Source organism: Triturus cristatus, chromosome 6, assembly GCF_964204655.1.
Source record: "Triturus cristatus chromosome 6, aTriCri1.1, whole genome shotgun sequence".
In the NCBI taxonomy this organism is placed as follows: domain Eukaryota; kingdom Metazoa; phylum Chordata; class Amphibia; order Caudata; family Salamandridae; genus Triturus; species Triturus cristatus.
The window spans coordinates 1442619825-1442641539 of record NC_140589.1 but is presented as its reverse complement, the minus strand read 5'-3'; the positions used below and the strand labels follow the sequence as shown (position 1 = coordinate 1442641539).

The window sequence follows — 21715 nt, the reverse complement described above, 5'->3', positions numbered from 1 at the left end:
GGTAATGAGGAAGAGAGTTGATGACCTCAGTGAACGGGTGGTGAGGAGAAATGGAGGAATAAACGGGGAGCGTGTTGGTGGGGTGGGGAGTGTGGGAACGGTAATCAGGTGGCGTGGGAAAATCAAGGTGAGATGACTGCTTGAATCCCTGAAGGGCTTGCAACAGAGCCCATCCAACCAGTGGCAAGCCTTGATCAATACCTAAGACCCCATGGCTGAAGAGACCTGACTAAAAGCTCAGTTTCTCTGTAATACTTTTACTTTTATGAAAATTTTGGTAACTTTAAGTCTCCCAGACAGCTAAAGATATCAGTAACTGAGATGTAGAAAAGTTTTTTGGGGAAACATTTCCTTAATCAAGGTGTTTACTGCGGTTTATCTTTTTCTCTAGCTCACAGACCCTTCAGGCAGCAAACCAGTTTTCTCTCTTGAATGTTCAGTTGCTGAAGGGATTCTTGAAGTTGGGACATTTACTTCGGAAACTCCCCAAGAAGCCTTCTAACTTCACTCCAACACCACAGCAAGTTCTTCACTTGTAAGTTTCGTATACAAATGTGTCACAGTGAACACTTTTTGTGAGTTTGAAGCAAAAATAAATGGAAGCATCACATGATCTTTGCTTTTCACATACTGGGAAGGCTCCTAGCTGTTTAGTATGAATTGAGACCCCGATCCTCCCCACCACCCCCTTTGAACCTCTTAGCAGGTTGTAAATGGGAACATTAAACCCCATAGAACTGAGAATTCACAGTGGTTGATAATTGCATGGTACTATTGGGGTGTTATAGTACAGTATCAGTAAATACATAACATAGCATGGCATAAATACGGGTCCAAAGTTTGTGCCTCGCCAGTACCATGCAACTTGTAATGATGGCATAAACATTTCATTTTAAGGGTCAGAAAAAGCCCAGAAACAGCTTTCTGGACTTTTTCTGACGAGAAGTGTGAAGAATCTTTATGGCCGACTGCAAGCCGGATCCATGATCGATTATGCACATTGTTTTCGAAGGTGAGCAAGTAAGCCTAGCGTAAGCCCTCATATGTTGCTTTACCAGTTTAAAAAAAGGTTTGTAGTGCAAGTACTGTCGGCCAACATTTTTCTATTTAAAGTAATTTGCCACTGCATTTCAAAAAGGTGACGTGAAACCTGTTTATTTTTGCTGCCATCGGTCATGAAGTGAGCTGGCACTAACAAGCGTTGGTAAAGCCAATTGTTATCACCTTTAAAGGTTTGAGTGCAAGCCTACCGGCTTTGTCAGTATTTGTTGTTTTATTCTTACTTTACTGTTCTGAAATAGACATTGGCCATATTGGAACAGCAATATAAACAAACCAAAATAGCCACCAGTGCGTCATGACACATGCAAGCTCATGTGTTGCATTGCATGTGCATCCTTGATGGCCATCTTGGAATGTTGAACCATTCCAAAATGGCTGCTGCATGTTGCGACTCATGCAAACGCATCCATTGTGATGCCCCTGCAACCAGTTTGGATTTTTTTACAGCTATTAAATAAAATGTGTAGAGCGATTGCGCCAGTAGCCCTTTGAACCTGGCAAGCCCTCTGAAAGAAATACATAAATATTTTTTTTTTAAATAGTGAAGCATAAAAAACGGGGATGGACAGGGGATCACCAGTGAGCAATGAAAACGCGGAGGCTGGAGGAATGGGGTGGGCAGATAGAGGGAGCATAGGAGTGGTGAGAGAAAGAATTTAATGTGTTAGTGTGTTTGTATTTCTGTGAGTAAAACTATTTTTTAGGACGTTCACATCAGAGAAATGCTGTGGGCTGATACCGAAGCTGATTGACAGCCTAGTAGCCTATGCATAAAAGCTGGCTGAAACAGTTGCCAATTGCTGAAAGGGGCTGTCCAAAAGGCCCTTTCTGTATATGTGTTTGTGTAAGTTGTGTACTGTGTTGTGTGATGACAGTAGCTGTTATCAGACAGCTAAAGATGTCTCTAGGCGAGGTTCATATTTAGAGTGACAAATATTCCCAAATTATTGTTAATTTACAGAATGAGAAAATTCACTTTGGTAATTCCCCCTGGCACTGGAGATCTACTGACAACAAGTTATATTTATCCTAACTCTGATATAAAGCTGGAATGTTGCAGCCCCATTGTAAGAATAAAATGTAAAGTTAGTTGTTCCTCAAGCACTATTTTTAAACATGAGTAGAAATGGGTATTATATAGGAGCTATTGATTGGACATTTTTAGGTCTCGCTGAGACAGCGCAAGCTGTCTCTTTGAGAAATTTTGTAAGTGGGTTTTCAAAAGTGCTACCCACATGGTTTTGCTGGCCTAGAGCTTGCGTGCACGATGGCGTGCACGTGGACAGCTGCTCCTCTGCTCCTTGCATTCCCCCCTCCCTTCTCACCCAGCCCTTTGATGCTCTGCTCGCATCTCTCTCCTCCCTTCTCCTCCTCTTTTTTCGTCACTTGTATTCAGGCTCCTTGCATTCCCCCCTCCCTTCTCGCCCAACCCTTCTTGTTTTTACTGCACTTCGACCTCTGGGTAAACATCACAAATCATTTAACGCAGTGTGTCAAAACAAACAGCTACTTGCTCAATCCAATGAAAAACAAACCAGTAATATGTGCATTTCAAAAGTCCCCAATAAGAAACAATTTGCTCGCAGTTTGTTCTCAAGATGACAGCGTCTGATTGTAATAAAAAGGATCACAAGAAACAGATTTTTTTCGAAATATGGCTTCAAACCTAAGGCGAGGCAGAGATATAGGTTGCCATACTCCGGAAGGTCGAATCCCTCTGTCCGGTTCTGGCGCACCCAGGGCATCTTTGGGGGCTGGACGGGGACGAACAACTCCTGTGTAGCTGTTTGCCTAACAAGCAATTAATGCTGCGAATGAAGACTCTCCCCTTTCTATTCTCGCTCCCCGGGCTGCATCTCAAACTGTGAGTGACCTTAGCATCTTCCATCCCTCCTCCGGGCCGAGCAGCTAGATTTTTTAAATACTGCCTTCATATTTCATCCCTCCAATGCGCCCCTGACTGGGGCGAAGCGGTACAAAAGGGGGTGGTGATGGACGGAGCATCAGAACCAATCAAACACTCACACCCAGTCAACAGATCTGGGTTTGATCCATCACCCTTCTTTAGCCCACTCTGCCACCCCAGTTCAGACATGGCCATATGCAAATCAGTCTGACCCTGTGCCTCATGGGAACAGTCCAGCCCCGACTGCCAAGCCATGCCTTCCCTGGACCGGAAACAAGCTTCCTAGGACCGGTTTCTGGCATTTCAGCCGTCTTCAGCCAGGCTTGCTTGAATCCAGTGGCAAAGTGAGCAAGGGACTCACGTCTGTGCATACCCTGCCAACTTATGGCGAACAAAGCGGTACAAAAGGGGGTGGTGATGAACGGAGCATCAGAACCAATCAAACACTCACACCCAGTCAACAGATCTGGGTTTGATCCATCACCGTTCTTTAGCCCACTCTGCCACCCCAGTTCAGACATGGCCATATGCAAATCAGTCTGACCCTGTGCCTCATGGGAACAGTCCAGCCCCAACTGCCAAGCCATGCCTTCCCTGGACCAGAAACAAGCTTCCTAGGACCGGTTTCTGACATTTCAGCCCTCTTCAGCCAGGCTTACTTGAATCCAGTGGCAAAGTGAGCAAGGGACTCACGTCTGAGCATACCCTGCCAACTTATGGCGAACAAAGCGGTACAAAAGAGGGTGGTGATGGACGGAGCATCAGACCCAATCAAACACTCACACCCAGTCAACAGATCTGGGTTTGATCCATCACCGTTCTTTAGCCCACTCTGCCACCCCAGTTCAGACATGGCCATATGCAAATCAGTCTGACCCTGTGCCTCATGGGAACAGTCCAGCCCGAACTGCCAAGCCATGCCTTCCCTGGACCAGAAACAAGCTTCCTAGGACCGGTTTCTGGCATTTCAGCTGTCTTCAGCCAGGCTTGCTTGAATCCAGTGGCAAAGTGAGCAAGGGACTCACGTCTGAGCATACCCTGCCAACTTATGGTGAACAAAGCGGTACAAAAGGGGGTGGTGATGGACGGAGCATCAGAACCAATCAAACACTCACACCCAGTCAACAGATCTGGATTTGATCCATCACCGTTCTTTAGCCCACTCTGCCACCCCAGTTCAGACATGGCCATATGCAAATCAGTCTGACCCTGTGCCTCATGGGAACAGTCCAGCCCGAACTACCAAGCCATGCCTTCCCTGGACCGGAAACAAGCTTCCTAGGACCGGTTTCTGGCATTTCAGCCGTCTTCCGCCAGGCTTGCTTGAATCCAGTGGCAAAGTGAGCAAGGTACTCATGTCTGAGCATACCCTGCCAACTTATGGCGAACAAAGGGGTACAAAAGGGGGTGGGGATGGACGGAGCATCAGAACCAATCAAACACTCACACCCAGTCAACAGATCTGGGTTTGATCCATCACCGTTCTTTTTTTTTTATTGGCATTTCAAAATTATACAGTATACAAACCAGAAAATTAAACCCCCAGACGGAAGCATAACAACATTCGTCTTACAGTGTCGACAGATCCGGCTATTAACCAGCAATCCACATATACCCCAGATATGGCATGATATCTAATTAGTCCATTGTACATACTTGTAGATAGTCAGTTAGGTATTTCCAATAGTCTTTAGGTTTGGCACCAGTGGGCAGTTCCTCCATGTAGGTGTGGAGCATGTCCTTACAGTACGTCAGGTCACGAAGCCATTGTCGAAGCGTTGGAAACGCCTTACTATCCCAGCACAGGGAGACTCTACGTTTTGCCACTAATAAAGCAACAGCACAAAACCTACGCTTACGAGCCTGCATTTTCTGATCAAGGCCTAACAAACATGTGCGAGCAGTACAATTGATATTTCCACCCACCATTTTCCCCAGTGTCGCAGTAACATTGAGCCAGTATTCATGCACCTTTGCACAGCCCCATGCCAGATGCAGAAAATCAGCACCCTCTGCCTTACAACGCTTACAGGTCACCTCTGAGCGGAGGCCATATACATACAGCCTGGCTGGTGTGTAGTATGTTTGATGGAGGTATTTATAGTGTATCATTTTCAGATTACCATTAGGCGTAAGTAAACTAGTGAGAGCACACGCCGTGGACCAATCCTCCTCTGTGAGTGGGACATCAAGAACTGCATTCCATTTCCCCATTGCCTGAGTTGTCTTGCTATCTATATCCTCCTGTAGTTTAATGTACAGATTAGATACCATATGTTTATTGTTGGGTGTAGTGAGTACCCACTGTAGAGTGGACATCTGTGATGGCTCCTCAGGGTAAGAGGGGTACAATGTTTTGATCGCATTTTGTAGCCTGTAGTATGTGAATCGAAATAAAGTTGTTTGGTTACTAATATATGTGAGATCAGAGAGCGTTCTTAACACACCATTACAGTAAAGGTCCTCCCTGATCTTGTCTATACCTGCCTGTTGCAGCTGTTTCTGACCCACTTGCTCTTGCGTGACGGACAGCTCAGGATGATGTAACAATGGCAGTGCTTGTGCGTATAACGGGTATTTGCCTACTAATTTCCCCATTCTATGCCATGCAGCAACTGTTGCGTCTATAGAGTTAATGTCTCGGCTGTGAAGTGGAGACCTACAATGCGTGATGATGGCTTTCAATGGAATTGGCAGTGCATCCCCTTCTTCTATGGCTACATGAGGGAGATACGGGACATTATGATACCAGTAATGCACAAATTGCGCTTGCGCACACAGAAAATACAGCAAAAAGTCCGGAACCGAGAACCCACCACGCGCATAAGGCAATGTGAGGGTATGTAATTTAATGCGGGCTTGCTAGCCAGCCCAAATCAGCTTTGTCACCATGGTGGAGATTCTTTTGAAACCTGTGCTGGGGGACTGATTGGGATGTTATTGAACAGATATAAACATTTTAGTAATATAACCATTTTGACAATAGCTAAGCGATCGGCTAACGTCAAGGGCAATTGAATCCATCGCCCGATTTTGTCTTCCATGGTATCAATTGCCCTGCCATAGTTGTAGCGGATCACCACCTCTGGGTCCCGGTGGAACCAAACTCCCAGATATTTAACCGGTTCTGATTACCATTCCAGTGGAAACTCAGTGGGATGTGGGACCATGGAATCTGTTAGTGGTATTATTAAAGATTTGGACCAATTAATTTGCAATCCTGAATGCTGACCGAAACGAATATATTCCCTCAGCAATGGGGCCAAGTTCGTCTCCGGATCCCGCACGTATAACATCATGTCATCCGCGTAGAGTGATATGTGCAGTGGCCTTTGAGGGAATTGGAGCCCCGAGTAATGATGATCTTGCCGTATCTTACAGGCAAGGGGCTCAAGGGCTCGCGCGAATAATAATGGGGACAGCGGGCAACCCTGTCTCGTCCCCCTAGCTATTGGGAAGGCATCGGACACGTACCCGTTCACTCTGATTCGTGCCGTAAGGTCCGCATATAATGTCCGCACCCATCGTAAGAACCTAGGTGGAAATCCCATGCGTCGCAACACGGTGTGTAAATACGGCCACTCAATAGAATCGAATGCTTTCGCCACATCTAGGAGAACCGCCACGGCCTTAGTACTAGGGATTAAATAATGAGATAGCGCAAACAATGTCCTGGTGTTATGAGTGGTTGATCTGGTCGGGATAAATCCAGACTGATCTGGTAATACCAGTCTTGTCATTAGGGGGTGTAGCCTAATAGCAAGAATTTTGGCCAATATTTTAGTATCCACATTTATAAGAGATAACGGCCTATAAGAGTCGCTACTCTCTGGGTCTTTGTTGGGCTTTAATAGTGCAATAAGCACCGCTTCTCTTAACGTCGGTGGGAGCAATTGTTTATCGTGCGCATCCCCATACATCGCAACTAAGTGAGGTGGCAGCTGTCCTGCAAAGGCCTTATAAAATTTGCATGTGAACCCGTCGGGTCCAGGGGCTTTCCCGTTAGGGAGGGAGTTAATAACCGCCGTAACTTCCTCCACAGTAATAGGCAATGATAAATACTCCCTATGTGTATCGGATAACCATGCAATCGCAATATCATCTAAGTATTCCTGGACTGCAGCCTCCCCAGCAGTATTTCGCGCTGTGTATAGTTCCCCATAGGTTCTCTTAAATTCCCCCAATATTCCCTGCGCGTCTTGCTGCAACACCCCTTGTTTATCCCTAATCGCCAGTACTGTCTGTTGTGGCCTATTTGCGTGTATCCTGTCAGCCAGTACCCTACCCGCCCTGCCCCCCTCTCCATATGAACGCGCCACCTGACGCTTCGTGATATACTTCAGTTTATCTTCAGCATATGTTTGATATTCAGAGAGGATGGATCTAATAACCCCCAGTATTTTAACATCTTTTGTACTTTCATATTCCTGCTCCAATGCTTGCAAAGTATTTTCCCTCTTACTTAGCTGCTCACGTATATCCTTTAATATGCCAGCACAGGTACTGATGCACACTCCCCGGATCGTCACTTTAAAAGCCTCCCACAATAGGCCAGGGTCATCAGTACTGGGTGTATTCAAATCAAAGTATTCAGTTATGGCCTTGCTTAGTGTATCTGTGAACGTGGTATCTAGCAGTGCTTTAGAGTTAAAACGCTATGTGTATGGTGGAGGCATATAATATGGTATGCTTATAGACAGTAGCACAGGATTGTGATCAGTTAGTGTTCCAGGAACATGGCTCACACTTCGAGTCCACAGCAGTGCTTCACTGGTCCCTAACCAATAGTCTATACGGAACCAGCTATTGTAAGCCGCTGTAATGTGTGTGGATTCCCTCCTATCGGGGTAACGAGTGCGCCAAATGTCATGTAGCCCCTCTTCCCTCATAATGTTGTGCAATACTTCCACAGCTCTCTGGTGCGGTTCTCTAGAGGTGCCTGATCTATCCAGGTTGTCGCACAAAGCAGCGTTAAGATCCCCACCCCAGAATATAGTCACGCCTTTCAACTCATGTATTTTACGCCATATTTCTCTATAGAAGTCAGGGTCGTCTACATTCGGGCCATAGGTGTTAACAAAGGTTACACGCTGACCTCGGAGTCTTCCTATTATGATAACATAGTGCCCCAATTCATCCCGCACTGTACTATCTATTTGGAGTTGCGTCCCTTTTTTTACCAATATGATAACCCCTCTAGAATAGGATGAGTATGACGACTTATATATTGCCTCCGCCCATCTTCGTCCAATAGTATTATTAGCGTCAGGGGCAATGTGAGTTTCCTGAAGAAGGGCTATGTCAATGTGCAGCCTATCCAAGTAGGCAAATACCTGTCTTATTTTTTTCGGGTTGTTGAGCCCCCTAACATTCCACGTCATTAGATTAAGTTGGGTTGGACGTAATCTAGCTGCGGACATGGGCACACATTGAAATATCGCCTAAGATCAAATACCCTGCCGCCTGTAGGTACATCATCTGTGACTTCATAAAATGCTGGTAACCACATTCATACAATAGTTCTGCTGAAGAGTTACACTGCATCTCACGCACTTCAGTCTGGATAACATTCCCCCACCCCGTCTTCCCCTCACCCACTTCAGCACCCCAACTTTGCCAAAGCCAAGTCCCTAACAGAAAAAACAACATCTCAAAAACATTTTATGGGGAGCACACGCTCGAGGGTACCACCGAGGGCACACACCTCCATCCAACAACATGGATGTGGTCAGGCGGACGTTATATATGCAGATCCAATAGTGCCCCGAAGTGGACAAGTATCTCAATGCTACCATAAAACCATACATCACTGTCTGGAATACGCCGGAAAGTAAAAGGAGCAGATTGTGCGGCTTAGCCTGTGACAGTTTATAACGGTTGGTGTATGCACTGCAGTAACAGCTAAACAGATGCATCTGGGTTCTTACTGCATCGCAACTCAGTTTAGTGACAATACCCTCTCTGTGCCCCGATCCCCATCGCCAACATTGTCCAATATACATGTTGTGTACACTATTACTCATTGCGTACAGTGTTGTAGTGCATCAGATGGACAGTCATCGTCTAGCAGTAGAGTGCGCTATCTTAGTTACGACCTGTCTGATAGTTCCAGAAAGATCCCCTGAAGAGTATTTGAAGCATACCGACCTTACAGGATGCGTCTGCAGAATGCAACAAGCACACAGTGTTTTACATCCCCCATTCGATCTGGTATCATCAACCCTGCCGCATTACTATGTCTGGCCCGTACTAGAGGAGCACTCCGGCGAGCCTCACTCAGAGTCACGGGTCTGTTCAGCGTGCTTACGCTCCCTGCGTTGGCTAGTTAGCTTTTTAATAAAGTCATGGGTGGCCCTTGGAGAGTGGAGAATCGTAGGCTTGCCATCCTGTGTCACCCTAAGTCAAGCTGGATAGAGCATTGCATACTCCACCCTCAGTTCCCTCAGTCTTTTTTTCGCTGGATAGAATTCTTTGCACGCCAGTTGTACCGTCATGGTAAAGTCCGGATAGAACGCCAATTCGTTGCCCTGATATGTTACTTGCTGCTTATCCCGCGCCATACGCAATATGGCGTCACGGTCTCTGTAATTCAGGAGCCGAGCCACTATAGGTCTTGGCGTGGCGCCTGGTGGGGGTCTCGGAGCCAACGATCTATGGGCGCGTTCCACTATGAGGACCGACGAGAACTGATTAGCATCGAACACGTCTCGCAGCAGACCTTCCACATATGTCTCCATGCGCCCAGTATTGGTGGATTCTGGAATTCCCGCGATTCGGATGTTGTTGCGGCGAGACCTAGGCTCTAAATCCCCCACCTTGTTTTTGAGAGCCTCCATCACTTTCTTCATATCTGCACATTTGCGCGCTGTAGATTGCGACTCTTCTTACACTGATGAGATACGTTTCTCTGCCTCATCCAGACGCTCACCTTGCTTATCCAGCTTTGTCGAAATATTATCAACCCGAGTTGTTAAGGAATCCTGCTTACCATTGATGTCCTGCAGACTTTGTTGTATTGCTTTGAGAACTTGCTCCATGGGATGACTTGCCTGAACTCCCCCCTCTATTCCTGGATCCAATGGCACCGACGTACTTTTCGTTTGGCGCTTCGTATCAAAGGATAGCTTTGACTGCTGCTTGTCCGCCTTTCCCATGATAGGAGTGGCAGACCCTGATTACCACGATGCCTGGTACACGTTAACACCACCTGCGGGGACTCCGCCGCACCTCAACCTCACCTCGCTACTGTTGTTGCCCCCAGGTTGCAGCACCTTCTTGGCGGGTAACTTGACACCCAGCAACGCACCATTCCAGCCTCTGATGCCAGCAGTCATATGGCGTAACCTTGGACGCAATGCCCCCAGTGCAGGCCACCACTACGATGGCTCACAGAGTCCAGAAGTTGCCGCTTAGCCGTATCTACAAATCGCAGGGTCCGCAGTGGCTCTCATGCATCCACCACCAAGCCATTAGACTGCCAGCTGGGATTGCCATTGCAGGGTCGCCGATTGTCATCACTCTCCCCCCCACTCACCGCGATGTCGCCATCACTACCGCGCAATCTACAGCCGGTTTCCTCGCTTGTCGGCATTTAGTGTCATCACAATTTGGGAGCCATACTCGTCTCAGCAAGGCCCCCTTCACCGCTATTCGTAACTGCAGCGTCACCATTCAAGAGGGTAGTTTCGAAACTCAGCAGCTGAGGCACATGCGTATGCAGTCAGCGTGGCATTCGGGGCGCAGTCTCACCACAATCTTACCGCCTGAACTTTCAACAGGCATCCCCGCCTCGCTGCAACGATATCCGGGACCTCCACACGACCAAGTGCTCCAGGCTGAGTCTCATCGGAATCGTACAGCCGCCATTTTACTCCTACCCGCCGCGCTTCCTGCTCCGCATCAACACAATGCATCAGGCTCATAAAGCAGTACTTCAGGCGGTGGTAGCAGCCTCACCCATAGCTCCGATCATGCAGGGGCCAGTTTTCGTCTTCGCAGCCGAGAGCTAGGCTGCTCGAAGCGATGTCGGCAACGGGACAGTTGCACCGCAGGGCGCCTCCATTTTGTGCTGCTGGTCGTCCCGCCCGCGGGGAGATCGGCAATGAGTTCAAAGCGGCTTTTCCTGCATTTAACCAGGCTCCCCACGCCAGCAAACCATGCCCCAGTACCTCCGACGTACCCACACGCTTTTTAGCGATGATGGGTGATCTGCATGTCGATCTTTTACGCTGCTGTTCGGACCTGACCGGCAGAGCTGCCTTAGTAGTCAGCCATGCCGCTGTGTGCCCTCTAGCGCCCCCCCTCATCCATCACCGTTCTTTAGCCCACTCTGCCACCCCAGTTCAGACATGGCCATATGCAAATCAGTCTGACCCTGTGCCTCATGGGAACAGTCCAGCCCGAACTGCCAAGCCATGCCTTCCCTGGACCGGAAACACGCTTCCTAGGACCGGTTTCTGGCATTTCAGCCGTCTTCAGCCAGGCTTGCTTGAATCCAGTGGCAAAGTGAGCAAGGGACTCACGTCTGAGCATACCCTGCCAACTTATGGCGAACAAAGCGGTACAAAAGGGGGTGGTGATGGACGGAGCATCAGAACCAATCAAACACTCACACCCAGTCAACAGATCTGGGTTTGATCCATCACCGTTCTTTAGCCCACTCTGCCACCCCAGTTCAGACATGGCCAGGTGAGTGTTTGATTTGCTCTAACGCTCCGTCCATCATCCCCTTTGGTATCGCTTTGTTCGCCCTAAGTTGGCAGGGTATGCCCAGACGTGGGTCCCTTGCTCACTTTGCCACTGGATTCAAGATAGCCTGGCTGACGAGGGTTATGAACCCGAAACCGGTCCCAGGATGCTTGTTTCCGGTCCAGGGAAGACATGGCTTGGCAGTTCGGGCTGGACTGTTCCCATGAGGCACAGGGTCAGACTGATTTGCATATGGCCATGTCTGAACTGGGGTGGTGGAGTAAGCTAAAGAATGATGATGGATTAAACCCAGATCAATTGACTGGGGGTGAGTGTTTGATTTGCTCTAACGCTCCGTCCATCATCCTCTTTGGTATCACTTTGTTGGCCCTAAGTTGGCAGGGTAATCCCAGACGTGGGTCCCTTGCTCACTTTGCCACTGGTTTCAAGATAGCCTGGCTGACGAGGGTTATGAACCCGTAACCGGTCCCAGGATGCTTGTTTCCGGTCCAGGGAAGACATGGCTTGGCAGTTCGGGCTGGACTGTTCCCATGAGGCGCAGGGTCAGACTGATTTGCATATGGCCATGTCTGAACTGGGGTGGTGGAGTGAGCTAAAGAATGATGATGGATTAAACCCAGATCAGTTGACTGGGGGTGAGTGTTTGATTTGCTCTAACGCTCCGTCCATCATCCCCTTTGGTATCGCTTTGTTCGCCCTAAGTTGGCAGGGTACGCCCAGACGTGGGTCCCTTGCTCACTTTGCCACTGGATTCAAGATAGCCTGGCTGACGAGGGTTATGAACACAAAACCGGTCCCAGGATGCTTGTTTCCAGTCCAGGGAAGACATGGCTTGGCAGTTCGGGCTGGACTGCTCCCATGAGGCACAGGGTCAGACTGATTTGCATATGGCCATGTCTGAACTGGGGTGGTGGAGTGAGCTAAAGAATGATGATGGATTAAACCCAGATCAATTGACTGGGGGTGAGTGTTTGATTTGCTCTAACGCTCCGTCCCTCATCCCCTTTGGTATCGCTTTGTTCGCCCTAAGTTGGCAGGGTATGCCCAGACGTGGGTCCCTTGCTCACTTTGCCTCTGGATTCAAGATAGCCTGGCTGACGAGGGTTATGAACCCGAAACCGGTCCCAGGATGCTTGTTTCCGGTCCAGGGAAGACATGGCTTGGCAGTTCGGGCTGGACTGTTCCCATGAGGCACAGGGTCATACTGATTTGCATATGGCCATGTCTGAACTGGGGTGGTGGAGTGAACTAAAGAATGATGAGGGATTAAACCCAGATCAGTTGACTGGGGGTGAGTGTTTGATTTGCTCTAATGCTCTGTCCATCATCCCCTTTGGTATCGCCTGATTGGGGCGAAGCCATTCAAACACTGGCTCATTACAATGCGTTTAGCATCAGCAGGAAGTCTGTGGGGATGTCATGCTGATGGTAGCTTTCGTGCAAGGAGCTTTTATTGTAAAAGCGTAACTTCTTGGTTTGTTTTATTCACCTCTAAAGTTTTTCACATCCTTGCAAGTTGACTGTGTGATGAGCAAAGCTTCAAGACTTAAAATTGTTACACAAAGCGGACATTTTTTAACTGTCCCAGGGGAAGGCTTGCATTTTCAGTGAGGTACAGCGGCTGCAAGACAGAAAACTCAGTTTCCATGTCTACCCTCCTTAAAGTGAAATGACATTTGTGGGACATGCTCGGCGTGGAAAAGATATCGATGGGACCTTCGGGGAACGGAGGCAGATTTACCTTGGTGTGGCCATCGCGTTTATCAGTGCTGGAATCGGAGTTCAAAGAAATAGCTTGTCACAAATACTTAAGAGTTTTGCACACTGCTGGCACACCCTTGAGACACGACCTCAGACTGGATGCAGACTGAACTAATCATTAACCTTCCTCTGATGCGAGACATTACTGATGTCTTCATTTTGGAATGCTACACATTACACCGGGATGTACCACGGGGTCGGCGGTAGGGGGTGAATTTATTTTAGTTAACTGTTTCGTATTGTTTATTGCCACCCAAATTGACTTCTTCTAATGATTAGAAGCTGTGGCATTTTTGTTAAACCTTAAGGTTCTTTTGCCATTTATTTGCATTGTACTCAGTCCCACCAGCCTTGTGGTGAAGGTGGGTGTATGTGTTTCTTTACAAAATCAAACAAGCATTGGCATAACCAATAGATCTCGCCTTTGGGACCTTATAAGTGTTTAGCCTTGCACCAAGGATATTGTGCTGCATAACTAAATACTTATAAGGTCCCAAAAGCGAGACCTATTTGCTATGCCAATGCTTGTTGAATATTCTTTTCCATAAATGCGTTATATAAATGACTCACTTTTTATTCAGTTTACAATGTGTTTTGGTCTTTCCTGTCTAAACACACTGACTACCAACGTATCTTGGATTTTCGTGGCTACTAACATTTTGAAGTCATTTAAATGGTGCATGTTATACCTCTGGTCACTCTCGCCCTCCTGGCCTGCTAGTGAATTTATCAAATGGAGCTTCTGGCCTGCTAGTGAATTTATACAATGGCGCCCTCTTTGAAGAAAATGGCATACGAAAGAGGAGGATATCTAAGGTTTCTCGCCAACTCTTGTTCTTTTTTTTTTTTTAATTCTTTTTATTAAGCATTTTTATATTTATGTACAAGACATGGTGCACTAATCCAGAAACCAAAAAGAAGAGGAAAAAAAAAAACACAAAGCAACAAATTTAGCATGACAACAGTGGTAGCAATAAGATATTTCATCTGTGTTAAAAGCGAGAAGGGCCCTAAAATTTTTAACATAGAGACAAGAATACATAGCACCATAAGAGGGGGGCCAACCGGAAAGAAATTATAAGAAACATTAATTACCATGCACCTTATCCTCCTCCCTTTCAAGGCATAGTCTGCCTACCCATATGGAACTTTTAGTAAACTTATACACCAATTAAACGCACACTCTGGTCCACAAAGGGCATATTTGAGCATGCATTGCCAGTCCCATTCAGTGCTTTAAGACAACTCAAAGGTTCCCTTCCTTCCATTGGGTGATGGGATCCCAGATTGCCCTGCCCATTTTCCTCCCGTTTTTACCTTTCCTGGCGTATATCTCTTTCTCCAAATGATACATCGATAGCAATTTCGCAAGCCACTGGTGAAACGTGGGCGGGAGAGGATCTAACCATACAGAGGCTAGGCACAATCTTAAGACTGCTACCGCTACGAACAAGAATTCCCCCCCTAACTGCAGCTCTCCTTCCTCCTCATTTATACCTAGTAAAATTATTGCAGGGGTTAATGAGAAAGAGTTTAATCCTAGTACCGTCTTTATAAAATTTTCAACCTCCTTCTTCAAAGAATATAAATGGGGGCATGTGGCAAATACATGTTCTAAATCTGCCAAATTACTTCCACATCTATAACAGTTTGTTCCTACAGTTCTTCCCCATTGAGCTAATTTGGCTGGGGTGTAGTACAGATGAAACAGCGTTTTGTAGTGCTGTGCCTGCAATGATGCGGATCGCAGAAGTCTATGGCCCTTTCCCAAGGATAACTCGAAACAATCCTGGCTAACTCCAAGGCCATCCTTCCACTTATCGCCCCATTTCCCTAAATCATCCTGCTTTCCTTTCGTTAATTCGGAATAGAATCTTTTAATCGTACACTCTTTCCCTAATCGTATCAATTCCATTACAGAGTCCCTACCAAATCCCAAAAATCCGCCCGCTTTACTCAACAAGAAGCTCCTAATTTGTAAAAACTTGAAGAAATGTCTATTATGTAAATTATACCTATTCTGGATTTCTGAAAATTGGCAGACACTTGAATCCCCCATAAGATCCCCAAAACTCTTAACTCCCTTAACTACCCATTCTGTAAACACCGGATCTCCAAAAATCTCTACTGGTATATTAGGGTTATCTGCTAATCTAGTATAACGGTTATACCTCCCCAAGCCTGCTCTTTTCATAAATGCTTTCCATACTGCAAATGCTGCCATAAGGGTCTTGAATTTTGTTCTCTTGTAGTAGCTAGCCTCCGTAAATTTCAAAAACACATTTTCCACCTCCATACCCAAAACCAACCCAAATAATGCCACCGTACCTAGATCACTCCCTCCTTCAGCCTCGGCACCCCCTACCAGTCCGATCATATTTTGAAATGTCGCTGCCCAATAATACAATCTTAAATCGGGTACTGCCCACCCTCCCCTTTCTTTAGGCAATGTCATGAATCTTAATGCCCTTCGTGTCTTTTCTTTTCCCCAAATCTATTAAGCATGAGTTCTATCCTTTTGAACCACCTAGCATCAAACAGCAAGGGAATTGCCCTAAAGAAATATAAAATTTTTGAGAGAATTAACATTTTAATTATATTCGTCCTCCCCACTAAACTCAAGTGCAAGTTCTCCAGTCTGTCCAGGTCTTTTTCCACTTTTTTCATTAACGGGGTGATGTTCCTTTCCACTAATAAATCCAACTCTGCCGAGATAGATACCCCTAAGTATGTTCCTGAGCATATAACTCGACTGTCGGTACAAATGGCAAATCTATTTTTAATTATTTGAGTCTTTCCCTTATTTAACCTATACCCCGACCCATACCCAAAATTTGCAGCCTCTATTTCAATTTGATTAACAGACTCCATCGGTGTTGGGGTGACCACTGCAACATCGTCGGCATAGGCTAAAACTTTACATTGCCCAGTAAGGGTAGGGAGAGCATTAACCAGACCACACGCCTCGATTCTTCTTAAAAATGGGTCAATATAAATAGCAAACAGCAGTGGTGAACAGGGACACCCCTGCCTAGTTCCACGATTTATTTGAAATTGCCTCGTATACCCTGCATTAACCCGAACCGAGGCAACAGGATTTAAATACAGTGCCTTGATTGAATTAATAAATCCCTGCTTTATACCAGATCTTTCCAGAAGCCTCCATAAATAGCCCCAGGAGACCCGATCGAATGCTTTTTCCGCATCCAATAGCATAACAGCCATCGGGTCTCCTGCGACATCCGTAGTATCAAATAACGTGATCACTTTACGAACATGATGGGTGGTCCCCCTTCCCGGAATAAACCCATGTTGCATTCTACTCACAATATTAACAATCACTCCAGCTAATCTTGTTGCCAACGCTTTGGAGAACACTTTAGCATCGGTGTTCATTAAAGTGATTGGTCTATAAGACCCCGGCTCCTCCGGCGGTTTCCCTTTTTTAAGTATTAACACAATCACCGCGCCCCCCCACGATGCCGGAATTGAGAGTCCTGCTTGCGCCTGCTGCATTAGAATTGTTATAGCCTCCTTCAGGGCCCCCCAAAAAACCTGATAAAATTCTATTGGGATTTGATCCGGTCCTGCTGCCTTGCCCGCCGGCAGATTCCATACTGCATCTTTTATCTCTTCTAATTGCAGTATACCCTCCAAACCCTCCGAGTCCTCCTCCTCCAATGCAGCCCCAGGTATCCCTTGCAGGTACCCATTCACTGCCCGGTTATCGATATCCCCCAGTTCTTCGGTGTACAAATTTTCATAAAAATTCCTGAATACCTCCCGGATTTCCTCCAGATCCGCATGTAACCCGCCCGCTGCATCCCTTATCTCCCTTATTATTCCCGTAGACTCATGCTGTCTTGCCCGAACAGCTAGTTGTCTGCCTACGGCTTCACTGCACTCATAACACTTCTCCCTTTTAGACGTGTACAGTTTAGCTGCTTTGATAGCGACATCCTTTTCTGCTTCCCCTTTAGCCTTAAGTAGCTCGTTCCATGCCATATCAATTTGAATACCACTCAAGAGACAGCTTTCCAATTTTGCCTCCGCCTCAATCAACTTTTCCCTTGCCTCCTCACTCCTTACCCGTTCTTGTTTCCGCTTAAATGAGCTGAAGCTCATTGTCTCGCCCCGGATTCCTGCCTTAAAGGCATCCCAGACCACCCCCTCTGCCGCGCTACCTCTATTAATCTGAAAGAAGTCTTAGTCATGTGTCCTATATAATCCTCCTCTTTTAGCAGCCCCCTCTCAAACGTCCAACTAGTGTGCTGTCTTTCATTTGTTTTACTCGAGAATGTTAGTATTAGTGGGTTATGGTCGCTGAATATCCTTGGTAATTTACCTATCTGTACATTCGCGACATCAGAGCTAGGGACTAAGAAATAATCTAACCTGACACACACTTGGTGTGGGGCTGAATAATACGTATACCCCTTATCAGCCATCCGTTTAATCCCCCAAACATCTATTAGGGCATTGTTAACAATTAAGCTTCCCAATGCTCGGCTCACTCTTTTCTTCCTCCCCTTGTATTTCCCAAAGGAACCCTGCCCTAACCCATCTGACCCATTGATATTAAAGTCCCCTGCAATAATGACTCTCGGGGCCCAGGTAGCTAATTCTACATCCAAGAATTGAAAGATTTCCGGGTCGTCTTCAGTAGACCCATAAACGGAAACAAGCGTGGTCCATACCCCGTCCAAGAGACACTCTACCATAGCCCACCGCCCCCACAGATCATGTGCTTTCTTCCTTACCACAGTATTCCTATTCCTAGCGAAGATGGCTACCCCTCTCTTTTTCACCCCCTGCCTAGAACTTACTAATAGGTAAAATCCCAGCTGATTCAGCAAATATACCTGCGAGTCCATTATATGTGTCTCCTGTATGAAGACTAAATCAACATTCATTTGCCTTAAGGCAATGGAGATTCTCATTCTTTTTTGTGGATCGTTTAGCCCACACACGTTCCACGTTACACACCTAATATCCATGAAGACCCAAGGGTATCATTACTTACATCCTTTCTCCTACCTTGAATTATTTCTTTTTGTTTCTGGCTCTCCCCCCCTGAAATAGTCTCCCTCCACTTGCACGTGATCACTGTTTCCCAGTTACTTGAATCTGCTAACAATACTCTTGGCCTACCCTTATATCCCGCGCCTTGCTTTTTTTGTCCATCTCGCCTCTTTTGCCCTACCTGTTCCGTACGCACCATGCCTTGTACCCCCCCAAGCCCCCCGACCCACTCCCCCCTCCCCCCCCCTCCCTTACTGGCAAATAGGTTGATCCCGACCTATGTGAGACAGCCGGTCCTCCCAGGAAGCGCCCCACCCTGCCCACCCAACATAATCCTTCAACCCATTCAACACTGATGTGATAGCCCCATTTTTGCAGCCAAGATCTTTTTCCCCCCTTCTTATCATTTCATTTTCATTTCATACAATTTCACTTTTCACTTCTTATGTCAAACGTTCTGTGTTAGTAATAGCTGCGGCTCGATCACTTTGCCTGTCTCGTTCTCTCTCCCCCCTTCTCCCCTTCTCTTCCTTCAGAAAAGTTAGATATTCCTGTGCTGCAATTTCTGAAAAGAATACCCTAGTCTGCCCATTAACAATCACTTTAAGACGTGATGGAAACATTAGATACACCTCACAACCAATGTTCTGAAATGGTGTAATAAGTTGCCTCATTCGCCATCTTCTCTCGACTGTCATATGGCAGAAGTCTGGGCGGGTAAAGAAGGAGATGTCCTTATATGTTCGCTTCTTCGTTGGTTTAGCTTTCATGATTATCTCTTCCCTCAATAGATAATTCCCCAAGAAGACCAGAATAGCTCTAGACTTAGCTCCTGGCATATTCTTCTTCTGGACCAACGGGAATCTATGTGCACGCTGCACCTCCTTATCCCAGTCCCAATTATCCAACTCCTGAAAAGCACCTTTCAGCAACTCCACCACAAAAGCCCGCACATCCCCCCCTTCCCTCCCCTCCTCCACACCAAGAATTCTTATATTGTTACGTCTCTGCCTGTTCTCAAAGTCTTCAAGCTTCCAAAGAACATCCAATGTTGTTTTCTCCTGCTTTTGTCTACCCGCTTGTAACTCCACCACAGCCTCCTCCACTTTGCCTGTTCTCTCCTCTACTTCCTCTAGCCTGCCAGATACTTCTTCATATAGTTTATCAACCTTGCGAAGAGAGTCTTGAATTTTTTTATTCGCGTGTTTGGCTCGTTTGCTCTCCAGGCGAGCCTCTCCCTGGATCTGTTTCAAAGTTGAGAGTAACAGATCGAATTTATCAATACTCCCCTCCATTTGCCCAGATAGTTGCCCTCCGGCTCTTTCCTGGGTTGGATGTGGTTTACCGCCTGTAGCGCCCCCCACATTCGATTGTGAGGTAGCTGTCGTCTCCCACGCTAACCTCTTAACGATATCTCCTTGTGGTGGGTACTCCATTCTTTTAGTTTTCCTTCTCGGTCCCCCCCTTGACCTACTGGGTTTCGCCTTTGTTTTTACTGCGAGGCTCCTCCTTAAAACGGTATTCTTCCCCGCCATCACCTCTGACAGCTCTGAGGTCTCTGAGTCCAGTTCCTCTGAGTGACTCTCCACTGAGAAGTCTGTAGACGATACAGAGCTGGAGCCTGTGCCCACATTCCCCTCGTCCTCCTCCTCGTCATCCTCATCCTTTTCATCGAGCCCTGTATAAAAGCACTCGTCACTCGGTGAGCCCGTAACTCTCAATTGAATGCCTCTAGTTCCATCATGTGTGGCCCTTGTGGTTTTGCTCTTTACAGTATGGTTTATAGATCCGATCATGCTCCCTCCATCCATCTCCCCTCGCTTCTCCTGAGAATTAAATAGCCCCCCTTGATTCATAAGGGTCAACTCACTCTCCTCAGTTGGCTGACTATTTATTATAGCTGGTGCTCCCACCTTCCTGCCCTCCGTCTCCTTTTTCTCCCCAGCAGTACCCATTGTTTGGCTGTCTTCGCGCCCAAAACCGCCCTCCAGCGGCCTTGTTTCACCGACCACAGGATTTTTTATGATAGAAAGATCAGGCTCACCAGATAAGTCTCCTGCTCCCCTGGCGTCCGCTGCTGTGATTGATGTCAATGCTGGTGACAGCGTCTGAATCTCTGCGGTATCTGCGGTCTCTGCGGCGTCTGGCTGCACGCCGATCACGATCACATTAACCCCGCCCTCTCTGCCTCCTCCTACAAGAAGCGCGTTATCCATTGGCTCTGTAACTTTTGGTGAGGCTGGTAACGGAGCCGACATCGGAACCGCCACTGCCACTGCTGTTGACGCCGGCCTCGCTTCCTCCGTCTCTGTCTCCGCAAGTGCTGCTGGGGACTCCAAGTGGGCCGTTGATATCCCTGACACCTCCGTGATCTTCTCTCCTAGACCTTCTCCCTCTGTAAGTTTGGCTACCGGCACAGCCGCTGACAACCGCTCCGGGTGAAGCGAAGTAAACGATTCATAAAGTGTGGGCTGCCGGAGGGGGCTATCTTTCTGTCTCTCGCCGCTCGTAGTGCTGTTAACTACCCCTTTTCCAGGCAGCACTTTCCTCCTGCTGCGTTCAAGCTCTCGATCTTGCCTTCGCCTCTCAGTCGCAGCCAAACGCTCCTCCTCGCGTAGTCTGGCGGCCTCTTTTCTTATCTGACCTTTCCGAAGATTTTTGGCTCCTGTGTTTGCGGCTGGTGTATCGGAATCGCTCTCCGACGCTTCTTGTCTTCCGATGACTGCCTTCGCTGCCTTCTGGCTTTTCGGAGCCATATCGCGACTAATGTTTTTTCTTCCCCTTGCCTGATATTCAGGGATACAAGTAACCACCAGCTTTATCAGCGGAGACAACTTGCTCCGAACAGTCGGTTTCCTGCCCAGTTTCTTTAATAGCCACAATGTCAGGGTGTTTGGCTCCCAGAGCATCCCTTTTTCTTTGTAATCTTTGTATCTTTGTATCTTCTTTTATCTTCTCTAAACTCCTTAAATCAATTCATACCCCCTCTCTCTCCAGATTAGAGGCTTCGAGGCTTAGGTACCCTTGCACCTCTCCTTATCACATCAGTATATCCTCACTGAAAACAAAATCATCAGGAGCAGGGTTCTGGGGCTGCTGCTTCCTACGGACTGTCGGCGGCCATCTTTTATTCAGTTTACAATGTGTTTTGGTCTTTCCTGTCTAAACACACTGACTACCAACGTATCTTGGATTTTCGTGGCTACTAACATTTTGAAGTCATTTAAATGGTGCATGTTATACCTCTGGTCATTC

The 21715-nt window shown here is 47.1% G+C and overlaps 1 protein-coding gene across 1 annotated transcript in view; it reads left to right on the top strand.

Moving 5' to 3' along the window:
• The window catches only part of LOC146821513 (uncharacterized), a 436639-nt gene that overhangs the window by 311449 nt on the left and 103475 nt on the right, over positions 1–21715 (top strand). Inside the window, exon 13 of the mRNA XM_085612507.1 lies at positions 392–535. Coding sequence (XP_085468633.1) covers positions 392–535 — 144 coding nt within the window. The remainder of the gene's footprint in view (positions 1–391; positions 536–21715) is intronic.